Source organism: Rhinopithecus roxellana, chromosome 16 (assembly GCF_007565055.1).
Source record: "Rhinopithecus roxellana isolate Shanxi Qingling chromosome 16, ASM756505v1, whole genome shotgun sequence".
NCBI classification, from domain to species: domain Eukaryota; kingdom Metazoa; phylum Chordata; class Mammalia; order Primates; family Cercopithecidae; genus Rhinopithecus; species Rhinopithecus roxellana.
This window is the reverse complement of record NC_044564.1, coordinates 21,471,400-21,486,210: the sequence shown is the minus strand read 5'-3', so window position 1 is coordinate 21,486,210 and position 14,811 is coordinate 21,471,400. Positions and strand designations below refer to the sequence as shown.

At 39.4% G+C, this 14,811-nt stretch overlaps 1 protein-coding gene across 4 annotated transcripts in view; it reads left to right on the top strand.

Annotated features, from left to right (window-relative positions):
* The window catches only part of ZCCHC7 (zinc finger CCHC-type containing 7), a 237,625-nt gene extending 224,137 nt beyond the window's left edge, over positions 1-13,488 (top strand). For all 4 annotated transcript variants that reach the window (XM_010369973.2, XM_010369975.2, XM_010369977.2 and 1 more), the window contains exons 7-9: positions 4,758-4,853; positions 10,044-10,158; positions 12,168-13,488. In XM_010369973.2, the coding sequence (XP_010368275.1) occupies positions 4,758-4,853; positions 10,044-10,158; positions 12,168-12,601 (645 nt within the window). In that variant the 3' untranslated portion in view covers positions 12,602-13,488. The remainder of the gene's footprint in view (positions 1-4,757; positions 4,854-10,043; positions 10,159-12,167) is intronic.
* The last annotated feature ends 1,323 nt before the right edge of the window (positions 13,489-14,811 follow it).

The following is a 14,811-nucleotide window of genomic DNA, read 5'->3' as shown; positions in this document are numbered from 1 at the left end:
AGAAAGGACCATCCTGGTTGAGGCTTCCCCCAAAAAGTCAATCTAAGTCACCACTAGTGATTCTCATTCACATAACTATTTTAATTGTTTGCATACTATTTTTCGCTAATATTTTTTATGTTTGTGTATTATTGACTCTGTTTATCTTTCACCACTAGAGAAGTGAGCAATGATTTTTATCTTGCTCACTTCTCAGTTACCTAATTTTAGAACAATGTCTGGCATGTATTAGGCACTCAATAATGATTTTTTGAACAAATTAATGAAGAAATGCATGCATACACTCATGCCATGGGCCCAGCACTCTGATAAATCTCACTGATGGAGGCATCCTTTGACTTGTATTCTGCTCTACTTGTCCCCTTCCCTTCTTGGATACACAGCCTCATTTCTTGGAAAAGTCATCTATGTTCTGTTCTTCAGCAGCTTTCTACTTATAATAAATCCATTACAATCTGGCTTGTACCTCTACCCCTCAAAAGAAACTACTCACAATAGTTTCTCCATTTGCCAACAACTTCCTATTTGCTAAGTCCAGTGGATATCATAGTCTTCATCTTGTATAACCCATCAGTAGCTTTTAATGGTTTCTTCCTTGTAACATCCATTCTACCTTCACATCTATGACACCATCTCTCTTGTTTTTATTTCTCTTAAGCCATGTATGCTTGTGGCTGCAATTTGATGTCACATCAAATAATATAGCTATCTTTGTGGGTGGAAAATCATTTCTGCTTAATAATTTCATGTCTTCACAGTGTTCTATGTGAAGAAGTTTGTGAACCACTGCAATAAGTGATACACGGCTTATATGCCTACCTGTTAAAACTCTGTTTAGGCCGGGCGCGGTGGCTTACGCCTCTAATCCCAGCATTTTGGGAGGCTGAGGTAGGTGGATCACTTGAGGTCAGGAGCTCAAGACCAGCCTGGCCAACATGGCAAAAACCCATATCTACTAAAAATAACAAAAATTAGCCAGGTGTGCTGGCATGTGCCTGTAATCCCAGCTACTCTGAAGGCTGGGGCAGGAGGATCACTTGAACCCAGGAGGGTGAGGTTGCAGTAAGCTGAGATCGTGCCACTGTGCTGCAGCCTGAGTGACAGAGCATGACTCCATCTCAAAAAAAAAAAAAAAAAAAAACTGTTTAATGACTTTTAGCTAGTCTTAATTTATGAACCCCATTTTTAATTGCAGAATATAAAACCCTTGTTATTTTTATTATATCCCAGTTGATAATACCTGAGGTTGTAAATTCCATTTTGTGTAGCTTTCATTTATTATTTTCAGTAGAAAAGATTGTTGAGGTTATTGTTTTGCTACAGTTTTTCATTTTAGGGAATAAGAGCTGAAAGTAAAGTTGTTTGAAGTAGTTTTTTTTGTTTTGGTTTGGTTTGGTTTGGGTTTGGGTTTTGTTTTTGTTTTTGTTTTTTGCAATGGAGTTTCGCTCTTGTTGCCCAGGCTAGAGTGCAATGGCACAATCTCGGCTCACTGCAACCTCCGCCTCCCGGGTTCAAGCGATTCTTCTGCCTCAGCCTCCCGAGTAGCTGGGATTACAGGCATGCGCCACCACGCCCGGCTAATTTTTTTTTTATTTTTAGTAGAGATGGAGTTTCTCCATGTTGGTCAGGCTGGTCTCAAACTCCCGACCTCAGATGATCCACCCACCTCGGCCTCCCAAAGTGCTGGGATTATAGGCATGAGCCACCGTGCCCGACCTGAAGAATATTTTTATAACCTATTTATTATTTTCCTATATCAAGGAAATAAAACCTTTACAAACCACCTGTTTGCAACATTAAAAACAAAATTAGGGGACCTGGGCACGTTGGCTCACGCCTATAATCCCAGTACTTTGGGATGCCAAGGCAAGCAATTCACTTGAGCCCAGGAGTTTGAGACCAGCCTAGGCAACATGGCAAAACCCCATCTCTACTAAAAATACAAAAATTAGCTGGACGTGGTGGCATGCACCTATGGTCCCAGCTACTCAGGAGGCTGAAACCCAAGGATTGCTCGAGCCCAGGAGGTGGAGTTGCAGTGAGCTGAGATTGTGCCGCTGTACTCCAGGCTAAGCGACAGAGCAAGGTGCTGTCTCAAAAAACAAAATTAGGGCTGGCCGTAGTGGCTCATGCCTGCAGTCTCAGCACTTTAGGAAGCCAAGGTGAAAGGATCCCTTGACCCCAGGAGTTCCAGACCAGCCTGGGCAACACAGCGAGACCCTGTCTCTACCAAAAATTTTTTAAAAAATAATATAAAAATTAAAGTAGCCAGGCGTAGTGGTGCACCCCTGTGGTCTCAGCTACCTGGGAGGCTGAACTGGGAGAATTGCTTGAGCCTGGGAGTTCGAGGCTGCAGTGAGCCATGATTGTGCCTCTGTACTCCAGCTTGGGCAACAGAGTCCAAAAAAGAAAAAATTAGTTGGCAGACTAGCACTCTTTGTTAAGGACTCTCAATAAACAACATAAGAAATAAAGTGATCCACATTTAAGCCGATCCTTAACTTTTCTTCCAGTCTCCCCAAAGCGTGGGGGTGTGCAGGGATTAGCTTTTTCTTCTCCTGTTTACAACCACCACCTCCTCAGAGGTCTGTGTCCATCATCTCCTTTCCTCCTCTGGTTTCAACTTCTCCATCTCCACTGTCCTTCCCAGATGTTCAAGTCTTTCCCATTCTATAAACAGACTCTACCAAATCCCCTTCCTGGGTACTGCTTCATCTTATTCTGCCCCTTGATGCTTCTCAATACATAACTTCTCTCTCCTACAACTTCCATTCAATTTTTTAAAACATTTTTTATTCTGAAATAATAGGTTGGTGCAAAGGAGGTTCTTGCTATTAACTGGCAGAAACCACAATTACAGTTACCTTTCAAACAATCTAATATACATACTGAAAAGTATGTAAAATACATGTGCAAAAGAATAAATTAGTTATGTAGTACACACACAAGTTAACTATTGCCATGTTGAAGTAACAGAAAATTGCAGCTATGCCAAAATCCTGTGTGCTGTTTCTGCTCACTGGGAGTAACCTGGATTTAAAGAAAAGAAAAAATTCTGGGTTAAGTTCACAGATCCTGGCTTTTATGAATAATGATTTCTTTGCTCTTTTTATCATTTTACCACCTTTGTAGGCATCACTTTACTATTCATCCTGCTGCCTTGTACTCTTTCTAGAATATCTCAGAATTTTCACAGGTTATCTGTGAGCAGTTGCCACTCTGAATGGGTGTTTCTCAGTCCTAATCTCACTAGGCCTCTCTGCTATATTTGACATTGTAGATCCGTTCATCCGTCTTGAAACAACTCTCTAAGGTCTGTTACTATATTCTCCTATGTCTCTGCATCCTTTAACCTTCCCTTCTGTGTCCCATTTCACAGGCTCCTCTGCCCGCCCCTTAAGCATTGATGTCTTCAGGTTCCTTCCTCAGCCCACAGCCACTCTTACACTGTCCATGGTGATCCTGTCCACTCTAGTGATTTCAGCCTTCACTCTTCTGCTGATTACTTTCAGATCTACTCTCCAGCTCAGACTCTTCTGTCTCTACATAGAAACTGCCTCCTGGAGATCCCCACCTGGATACTCCATATCCAAGACTGTCTTCATCAACTTTCCCTCTAAACTTGCTCCTCTGTCTTTTTCTTTTTCTGAATCAGTCATTGTTCACCCAAGTTCAAAATATGGAGGCATCCTGATTTTTCCTTTCCCTCGTTCCCCACATCTTTTCAATGACCAAGTGACACCAGTTTCCTTCCTTCCTTCCGTCCGTCCTTCCTTCCTTCCTTTTTTGACATGGAATTCTTGCTTTGTCGCTCAGGCTGGAGTGCATTGGTGCGATCTTGGCTCATTGCAACCTCCGACTCCCAAGTTCAAGTGATTCTCCTGCCTCAGCCTCTGGAGTAGCTAGGACTACAGGTGCACACCACTGTGCCCAGCTAATTTTTGTATTTTTAGTAGAGACGGGGTTTCACCATGCTGGCCAGTCTGGTCTTGAACTCCTGACCTCGTGATCCGCCTACCTCAGCCTCCCAAAGTGCTGAGATTACAGGTGTGAGCCACCGTGCCTACCCCAAACTACAACTCTAACTGTCCTAACTTCGACACTTAAAACTGGGTAAAGCTCCTGCTCCTTTACTTGACTTAAACAAGGCCCTCCATTCTTGTGCCCTGCTTTCTCCAGCTTTGTCTTCCATTTACACCTGGCTATGTATGTCATATTTTGGCAGCATGTATGCTCTTTTTTAGTTCTATGTCATTGTTTGTTCTGCTCCCTCTGCCTAAGATTCTCCATTTGATTTACACCTCATTTGAGAGTAAATTTTAGTTTTACACCTTCAGGGAAACTTTCTCTGACCCCTCTTTAACCCCATCCGCTGGTGGGGGAGTCCCCCCTCACCACTCCGTTAATGCCCTGTACATACTACTGTCACTGTATTGACGTTGTCTTGTAGTTATATATATGCCTCTCATGTTCTACTGGCCCATTATACTGTGTTGAATACTGAACACAGTACTTGACACAATGCCGAATGGAATGAGGAGGGAGGAAGGAGAGGAAAGCACACATTGACATTAAGAGTAAAAGAATTGTTCTTACCATGTTATATACTTTAATATATAGAATTGCCTGAATACAGGTCTCGATACCAAATTCTAAGAAACTTCTAAGGAATCCCTTACCTATAACGTCTTTTGGAAAGAATGAGGTTTTAATTTTCTTCTAACATCAACAAACCCTCACAAATATTCATGTTGCAGACCAAACCTGGACCACCCAAAAAACCGAAGACCCCTTCAAGACCATCAGCCTTAGCATATTGCTATCACTGCGCGCAAAAAGGCCATTATGGACACGTAAGTTTGAATGACATTTGGGCATAAAGCATTCTGTTGTCAGGGAGTGTTTTCTGAAAGATGAACTCAAAAAGAATGTAACTCTAACTACTTACTTTTTAATAAACATTAAAGTAAGACTTAATATATTTTCAACTGATTTACCCCTTTCCTCCCTGCTAGAGTAACAAGCTATCAGAGCATATTCCTCTAATTATCTTACATGTACATGAACAGGTTGAGATAAAACTAATAAAGCTGATAAAATCAGTCAGACAAATATGATAGTCAACAGTATGATAGCAGTTCTCTTGATTTCTTATAAACACAATTGTTTTGACACAGCCATAGCACGATTTTAGATTTTCTTTTTTTCTTTTTTTTTTTTTTTTTTTTTGAGACGGAGTCTTGCTGTTTCTGAGGCTGGAGTGCAGTGGTGCAATCTCAGCTCACTGTCACCTCCTCCCGGGTTCAAGCCTCAGCCTCCCAGGTAGCTGGGATTACAGGTACCTGCTACCATGTCCAGCTAATTTTGTATTTTTAGTAGAGATGGGTTTTTACCATATTGGTCAGGCTGGTCTTGAACTCCTGACCTCAGGTGATCCACCTGCCTTGTCCTCCCAAAGTGCTGGGATTACAGGCATGAGACACCACGCCTGGCTGATTTTAGATTTTCATTGTGTTTTTTTGTTGTTATTGTTGTTTGTTTTTTGGTTTTTTTTGAGACGGAGTTTTGCTCTTGTTGCCCAAGCTGGAGTGCAATGGTGTGATCTCGGCTCACTGTAACTTCCACCTCCTAGGTTCAAGCAATTCTTCTGCCTCAGCCTCCCGAGTGGCTGGGATTATAGGTGTACGCCACCATGCCCAGCTAATTATTTATATTTTTTTTAGTAGAAATGAGGTCTCACCATGTTAGCCAAGCTGGTCTCGAACTCCTGGCCTCAGATGATCCACCCGCCTCGGCCTCCCAAAGTGTTGGGATTACAGGTGTGAGCCACCGTGCCTGGCCTGATTTTAGATTTTCTACTTAGTTCTCCAGTTTTCCCTGGTACAATGTTCAGTTAAATCTACATCCCATACATGTAAACCCTGACTTTCAGTGGTGAAAAAACAGATGCTGCATCATTGACTTGCCCACCTACCCCACAGATGCCCAGATTCCCTATCCAGCCAACCCAACTGAAAAGGCCAAACTGTGTGTGTTCTAGATGCCAAAGCATCAAAGCAGAAGAAGCTTCTCGTTGAGAGCTTGGCATGAGTCCACTAGGCAAATGCCACATTAAGTATGAAACAGCAGCAGCTCATTTCAGAGAAAGGATGTAATAAGAATAGGCTCAGAGCCCATACTTCTGGGAATCTTGAGGCAGTGGAGGAAAGGCAGTGGCACAGAAAGTAGAAAATTCTTAGAAAGGAATGTATTATTCCCAGTCTCCAGGTAGGCTTCTAGTAGCCTAGAAACCAAGATAAACTAATATCAAACCAGATCTGGTATCAGGAAGCAGAAAGTGTGCAGAGTGTTGGGAGTCCCCAAAATGAGAAGTATGAGCAATAGGATGGGGTGGGTAGTATTGCAGGTTACCACTTGAATTCCAACTATGACACATCACTGATGTGGATCTTGGGAACTGGAGCCCTACATTGTAGGGCAACTGGAGAAGAAAAGTGCTGAACAGAATCCATAAACAGATAAATTTTATCTTCCATATTGGGGCAGCAGCAACTGTGGGGATGAGACATAGCTTATGAAAGCCAAGATGAGCTCTGAGCCTCAGTTCCAGTTTTGCTCTGCTACGGACTCAACCATGTGACATAAACAACCCACTTTTTCTCTTTGGTCCCATTTCTTTATCTCCAAAGCGGAGAAGTTGTACAGGAAATCTCTCAGCACGAAGTAGAGAAGACTTTTTTTGAGACAGGGTTCAGAGTGCAGTGGGCATATCTCAGCTCACTGCAGCTTTGACCTCCCAGGCTCAAGTGATCCTCCCACCTCAGCCTCTCCAGTAGCTGGGATTACAGGCACACACCACTGTGCCCAGCTAATTTTGTTTATTTTTTGTAGAGACAAGGTCTCACTATGATGCCCAGGATGGTCTCAAATTCCTGACCTCAGAGCAATCCTCCCTCCTTGGCCTCCCAAAGTGTTGAGATTATAGAAGTGAGCTACCATACCCAGCCGAGAAGACTTCTTTTACAGAATTATCATCTCTAGATCTTTTACTGCTCTGTCCATTCCTCATTACTAAACATTCAGATGTTGTCAATACCTTTAGGGAACATACTCACATAAGCTTTCCATTACCACACAAATCACATAGATGTACAATTTATGCTTGCTTACCTTTTTAAAGCAGAGGGGTATAATTTTAGCATTTATGTTTGTTCAATTAAAGAAAAACAATTATAATTGGATGCTTACTAGTTCACTTCTGTTAAGGCAGATAGGAAATATATTAAAAGCATGTGGAATTTATCCCTAAAATCTAGATTTAGATAATTTTTAATTTGCAATAAAGCAAATTTGGCAGCCTCATGACTGCCATAGATGAGGAACTCTAGATTATTTACACTAATGAAGAAGATCATTGGTGTGGCTAATCCAGAATAGTAGATAAATTATATAGCCAACTATCAATTGTCTGTGCTAATGGAGGGGACCAGCGATGTGGATAATCAAAATATAATTTACATTTAGCTTTGGAAAACATTTGTAGTATGATATAGCACTGTGTAGTCACATCAGTCTAGACCATACAAGACCTAAATGGGGAATTATGCAGGGGGTTAAAGATGTTTGTGGACCTCCTCCCTTTCAATGTCCAGAAATCCAGCCTTACACATATTATTATTAAATGCATTCCTCATGTGAAAGACTAGATCTAAGGTAAATATGACATTGCCCTTCCCTAATTTCACTCATTCTGTAGCTGGGGGAAGCAAGGACAATAGTAGTCACTATACAAAGATTACTCCAGGAGAGTGTGAAAGGGGGAACAGGGACTGGGAGAGTTAAAGATTCTGCTGAAATGAGTATTAGTTGAGTGTATCAGGACCTCTGTTACCTTTGCATAATCACAATTTGCTTTTTTTTTTTTTTTTTTTTTTTTTTGAGACAGAGTTTCGCCATTGTTGCCCAGGCTGGAGTGCAGTGGTGCAGTGTTGGCTCACTGCAGCCTCCACCTCCCAGGTTCAAGCTATTCTCCTACTTCAACCTCCCAAGTAGCTGGGATTACAGGCATGTGCCACCACACCTGGCTAATTTTTTTTTATTTTTTTTATTTTTTTTTTGTATTTTTAGTAGAGATGGGGTTTCACCATGTTGTCCAGGCTGGTCTCGAACTCTTGACCTCAGGTGATCCACCCGCCTCCACCTCCCAAAGTGCTGGGATTACAGGCGTAAGCCACCATGCCCAGCCAAAAGCATTTCTTTATATTACCATGTAAGTTTGCCATATAACCTCCAGGACTCTCCCCACAACAACAACAACAGCAAAAACTTAAATAATCCAGATGGTCACAACAGATAAATCTGAAGATAGCAGAAGGATGGAAATGATAAAGATTAGAACCAAACTTATTGAAATAGAAAAATGAACAGCATCAACAAAATCAAAAGCTGATTATTTGAAAACTCTTTTTTTCAAAACAACAGAAACTTCTGGAAAAACTACTAAAAGAAAAAGAAAAGGTACTAATAAACAATGAGTGGAAAGTGTAAGTAACTTAAGATACTATATAAATGTTTAAATTATAAAATAGTACTTCATAAAGTTAAATCTGAAAATGCAACTAACTCTAAAATATATATATAAATTTACCAAACTGACTCAAGGAGAACAAATCAACTGAACCAATACCATTAAAGAAATTGAATAAGGCCAGGCGCTATTGCTCACACCTGTAATCTTAGCACTTTGCGAGGCCAAGTTGGAAGGACCTCTTGAGGCAGCCAGTTTGAGACCAGCCTGGGTAACGTAATGTGAAACCTTGCCTCTATAAAAAACAAATAAAAATTATGAAGTCTGAAGCTTAAAACTTACATCATTGTTCACTGGAATATTCATCAATAAGAGTATAAAAACACATGAGAATGGCCGACTTCAACTTGATGATGGTGGTAACTTCTGGAAAGGGAAGGAGATGAGCGCAAAATGGGAAGGACTTACACAGAGGATTTCAGTTATATCAGTATACTTTATTCTTGGGGGAAAAACAAGGCAACTAAGGTAAAATGTTATGGTTTTATATGAGGATGAATATAGGTTTTTAATTATTTTTTATACTTAAGTGTGTGTTTGGAGTGATTTATAATTTTTTAACTACAAATTAAGTACCTAAATGTTTGGCTGCTAGCTTGGTTAGTTCAGACTTGGCTCAATTTTATGTGGATTTTTCACTTACTCTTTAAAATATATTCTAATTGTTTTTCATTACTTAGCTAAGAAACAACATTTTAAAGTAACTTTTAGGCAAGATGGCAGAGGCAGAAAGGGGAAAGTTCCAAAAGAAAAGATTTCAAACATGCTGAATGGATATGTGTCACAGATCATGATAAACAAAAGCCTACTATGTGGTGAGTGATTCAGGCCAAAGACTGTGGATTTGGGAAATACTAGCTGTATGGAGGCCAGAGTCATGAGAGTAGGAAGCTGTCCTGGGAAAATTAGTAAGAGTAGGGATTTCAACTTGGGTGGGGGAAGCAAGAAGAGAAACTTCTTTTGAGGTGTCTCACAATGACCTAGGAACAGTTTTAAACTAGGCATAACCTACCACCAACCTACCCCCCAGCATAAGAATCACTACCCCTATAAGCAGTGAATGTTGAGTTAAAATAAGCTTCCTTTTGGAAGTGATGGACAAGCAAAGGAGTTATACTAACATGAGGCCAAATAACATAAACCCACCAACAGAGGGGCAAGGCTGCTACCTCAGACTGTGAAAGGAGTTAGGCAGAGAAGGCTGACAAAAGATATGAAGGGTTTCATAGGTAAAGAAGTAAGGGAAGAAAACTCAAGCTTGAAAGAATATCATAACACAGTGCGATTTAGGGCTGGGTGACCCTCCCAGCACCCCAGCAAGGACCATGTCCTACAGCTACCACATGAGGTACCAGTGATATGGGGCTCATTCTAATTAACATGCTACAGACTCTTGCAAAAAAGGTTTTTGAACAGTGTGACCATGTGACATCATAATTTTAAATACAATTTGTAGGAATGTCCAGAAAGAGAAGTGTATGACCCGTCTCCAGTATCTCCATTCATCTGCTACTATGATGACAAATACGAAATTCAGGAGAGAGAGAAGAGACTGAAACAAAAAATAAAAGGTATGTTGCTAGACTTCTAGTTAGATCATGTTTGCAGTAGTTTCTAAATTTCTGTGTTTGTACTGTCTTTGCCTGCTTTGGGGGTCGTTGGTTAGCATAGAAAGTATTTTTAATAATTACCAAAGAAACTGGAACTCTCTTGATCTCCAGAAACCAAGCACCCACTTCAGAAATAATCCCATGTTGCAGTCTCATCACAATAAACTTTTTTTACAGTGATCATTTTAGGAAATGTCCAGAAAATATTGCTATCAATCTGTGTAGGCAGTTTTTAAAGGCTCCTTTGAGATTTTTTTCTGTTTGACAAGTAATTTTTTTTTTCCATTTGTATTTCTCCAGTATTTTTTATGGAAGGAAAGGCTTTCCTGCTAACTTGTTCCTGGAGCTTCCCTGAAGAAGTCATTTCTTATAGGCCACCGCTGCAAGCAGAGCTCCAAGTTCACAACCACCTCTATGGTTTCTGTATTTACTGTTTCACACATGGTTCTTTATCACCAAATTAATATCTTATCATTTAAGTTTTCTCTACCTCTGTTATTTCTTGTTACTCCAAGGTGGTTTTCCAAGTTACCTTTCTTGCTTTAAAAACAAAACAGTTTTGTATTTTTTAGTTTGTTCTATACCTTATTTTCTGACTCTTTTGGCCTTTTTCTTTTTTGGACTCTTAGTTCAAGACTTTTCCAAAATGAAGGTACTAATTCTGAGGAAAGTAGAGGAATTACTCTCCCAGCTCCTGAATATTTTACATATTTAATATAAAATGTATGTCATCTACAGCTATCCCTGGATATTGGTTCCAGGAACCTCCTCATTTACCAAAATCTGCACATACTTATGTCCCGTAGTTGACTCTGCAGAACCTGAGTATAGGAAAAAGTAGCCATTCATATACACAAGTTTCTAATCTGTGGAATGGTGTATTTTCAGTCCTCATTTGGTTGAAAAAATCCACATTTAAGTGGACCTATATAGTTCAAACTCATTGTGCAAGGGTCAACTGTACATAGAAGTTATAGTAGTTGTAGGTTATGATTAGGCAACCAAATTAGAAAGGGATTAAAAAGAATTGCATGAAAATGTCATCTCTAGATTAAAGGATTATGTGTGCTTTCTGTTTTTTATGTTCTTTATACTTTTCTGTTTTTTCTAAGTTTTCTATAATGAGCAGTTATGACTTTTATAATCAGAGAAAAACAATTTTGTTTTTTTGTTTTAGCTAGTCGTATTGACATCTGTAGCCTGAATCCGCTTTGAGGTGTTCACTATGATCCACTGAAATTTTTATAATAAAAGTCTATGCTAAAAGTTTTTATTGGCCACTTTTTTAATCTTTAAAGATTCTGTTGACTTGCTAGTTTTCATCTCTCACTGTAACCTCATCTCCCACCTACCCATATCAGAATCACTACCCCCAGAGACACATATTAAGTGTGTCAAGCTCTGACAAAACGTAACATCAGCTTTATCACTAAAACCTCTAAGATACCTGCACACACATGCACTCGCACACAGTCCTCAAAGCCAGTGATCTCTACCCTGGAGGAATAATCTCTTGGGCAGTTTGACATCCACCTAAAATACTGTGGCCAGGCCTTATCTTTAGAGGGTAATTGAAATGTCATATATGAGACCATCAAAAGGCCGTTTTATAAATCTTACTTTGCCTTATTTTCAAAGGCTGAGTCTTCATCATTGGGGAAACTTGTATTGGTCAGACATGACTTTTCTTCACAAAGCCATGACGATTACTGTTCTTACTGGTCCTTGTCTCCATTGCTTAACCTTATTAAACTATTGAAAAGGATAATTAACTATCATTGGATTTGTGAATGTGTTTCATTTTTAGCAATCAGAAATTTAGAACTACAACTATTTAATTTTTAGTGAGTGATGTCATATTGTTGACATGTTTAAATGTTTTAACTTCCCTGTCTGTTATTTACACTTAGGAAAGCTCAGCATGAACTGTTTAGCTGCTGAATATGCAAAAATACTTTTATATTTTTCAGTACTCAAGAAAAATGGGGTTATCCCAGAGCCATCCAAGCTACCTTATCTAAAAGCAGCAAATGAGAACCCCCACCATGATATAAGGAAGGGCCGTGCCTCATGGAAAAGCAACAGGTGGCCTCAAGAAAATAAAGAAACACAAAAAGAGATGAAGAACAAGAATAGAAACTGGGAGAAGCACAGGAGGGCTGACAGACATCGTGAAGTGGATGAGGATTTTCCCAGGGGTCCCAAACCCTACTCTTCTACTGGCAGTTTTAAAACCCAGAAGCCTTCTAAGCTCTTTCACCGTTCATCGCATTACCATATGTCAAGAGAAGACAAGTCTCCCAAGGAGGGCAAGAGGGGCAAGCAGAAGAAAAAGGAGAGGTGCTTGGAAGATGATGACAATGATAACTTATTTCTTATTAAGCAGAGGAAAAAAAAGTCTTAAGCTGTCAGGCAGCCTCTGATGTGGCTTTTCATTGTTCATTTGGCCTTTGTGTCTATAACCTTCTGGCATTGTGTTTATTATCTATGATTAAATAAAGTGAGTTTTTGGTTTTGTTTTTTTAATTTCAGCCATTCCTAGAGTTACTGAACATCCATGGAGATCTCAATTCTCTGTGTCCAACAGGGTATTAGGTAAGAAAGTACAAAGATAAACCTGGACTTACCCTCTTCCAGTATGTCATCTTTACTCAGAATCCTAGGAATAGGTAGAAGAATTCATCTTTTCAAGAAAGCTTTTTAAAAATACTTTGGAAAAAAAAGAACTGCATCAAAGGTAATTCATCCTGAACATGAGTATGAAATTAAATCCTTGCAGGAAGAGAAATTAACACTAAGAAAAAGTCATCAACATTTTTCAACTTTTTTTTTTTTTTTTTTACATTGGAAAGGACAATAACTATAAATCTATATCCAGATTTTCTTGCTGCTGAAGCTGTTGTCAGAATCTTCCTTTGGACAAAACATCACTAGCTGACTATAAAAACAAAAGTGTCATCATTGAAGCCCTGAAGAGGCAGGGAATTGAGCTTCAGCAAAATACAGGTAAAGAATCTATCCAATATAAATGTCAGAAGACAAATTTCCTAAACAAGTGAAAGAGACATCAAAAATTTAACATAATCACAAATCATTTTTTACCACTTTTATGGTGGTGTTTCAAGCGGACTGTCACTCAGATCTGTAGAGATGAATATTACTCAAAAAATTGTTTTGTTCTCTTGCATTTTTTTGAACTACCGCAAAGGTATACAGATTTTTTTGTACTTGTGGATCTTTTGTACTTCTCATAGCCTAATGTCAGAATAAGAAAAATAAAATATCTGAAAGAGAGTAAATACCTGTGTTTATTATGTAAAAAGACAATGAGAGTTTGAGTGACAAAGAGCATAGTTATGTTTGTTTTGTTTATTTGTTTGTTGTACAGACAAGGTCTCACTGTGTTGTCCAGACTGGTCTCCCGAGCTCAAGTGATCCTCTTTCCTTGGCCTCCCAAAGTGCTGGGATTACAGGCATGAGCCATCACTCCCCGCCTCGGCATAGTTGTGTTGGGCAGGTGGATAAAGTTATAAAATCCCTATAGACTGGAGTCAAAAATGCCATTTTTGCCCAAGTGCAAGCTCTCTGCCAGAATAAAATGGTATGAAATCAATTAAATAGGACAGTTTTATAATGTCAGGTTCTTAAATTTGTATTTTACTCTTTGGGAAGTATGCAGATTCCTATATTTCTGGCAGAATCATCTCTCATCTTTCTGAGAGGAAGGAAGAATTCTGTCCTTTCAAATCAGCGTTAGTGCAAATTGTACAATCAGAGAGTTTAGTCTACCACTTTCCTTATTGCTGCATAGATTTCAGCTAACTTTGTTGGTGCATAGCTTCCTAATAGCTAGAGTTGTTTTCACCCTAAAGTAAGCAACCAGGGTTTTTTAACAACTTGCTCAAAGTGGCAGCCATAAAAAAAGGTTTTATAAAAGTGGAAAACCTTGAGATAATTGGCATTATTCTCCAGTAGGACTTGAGGCAAAGTTAGCTTATTACTCATGGTATAACAAGTGCCCCTTCTGATCCAAAGGCGTCTCCTTTCAGGGCAGAAATAGGATTACTATTTTAGGTTCTTTCATACATAGCAGATTGTTTGGAGAAGGAGAGAAAGGAAGCACTTCTTTTTTTTTTTTTCTGTTTGTCTCTGCACATTGTCTTATTTTTTCCCAAAACTTATAGACAAACATTTTGTTCTAGGGTATAATTTACCCATTGGGTCCATGCATTTACATGCAGATAGGAAAGGATGCTGAGCTACTTCAACTGTGGGCATGATGATACAGTCTTCATTTCCTGGTAAGAGAAGAACAGAAACATGGAGAAGCCTCTGCTTCATTTCCTCTCCATTTCCCTTGCCCCCAGCTCTTACACCAAATGTTCAGTTAAGGTGAGTCAGCCAGTCAGTTTATTAACATATAGACTCTTCATACAATAATGGGAGGTTTAAAATATGTATAGATTCAACCATTAATCAAATAAGACTTTACATGGATAAGTACAAGGGAAGACAAGCAAATGTCCAAAACAGTAAAGATCTGTATAGTTGGTAGGATTGAGAAGATTCTAAACATCTTACCTCTGGCCCAACTTTGACTTGAAGCAGCTTGAG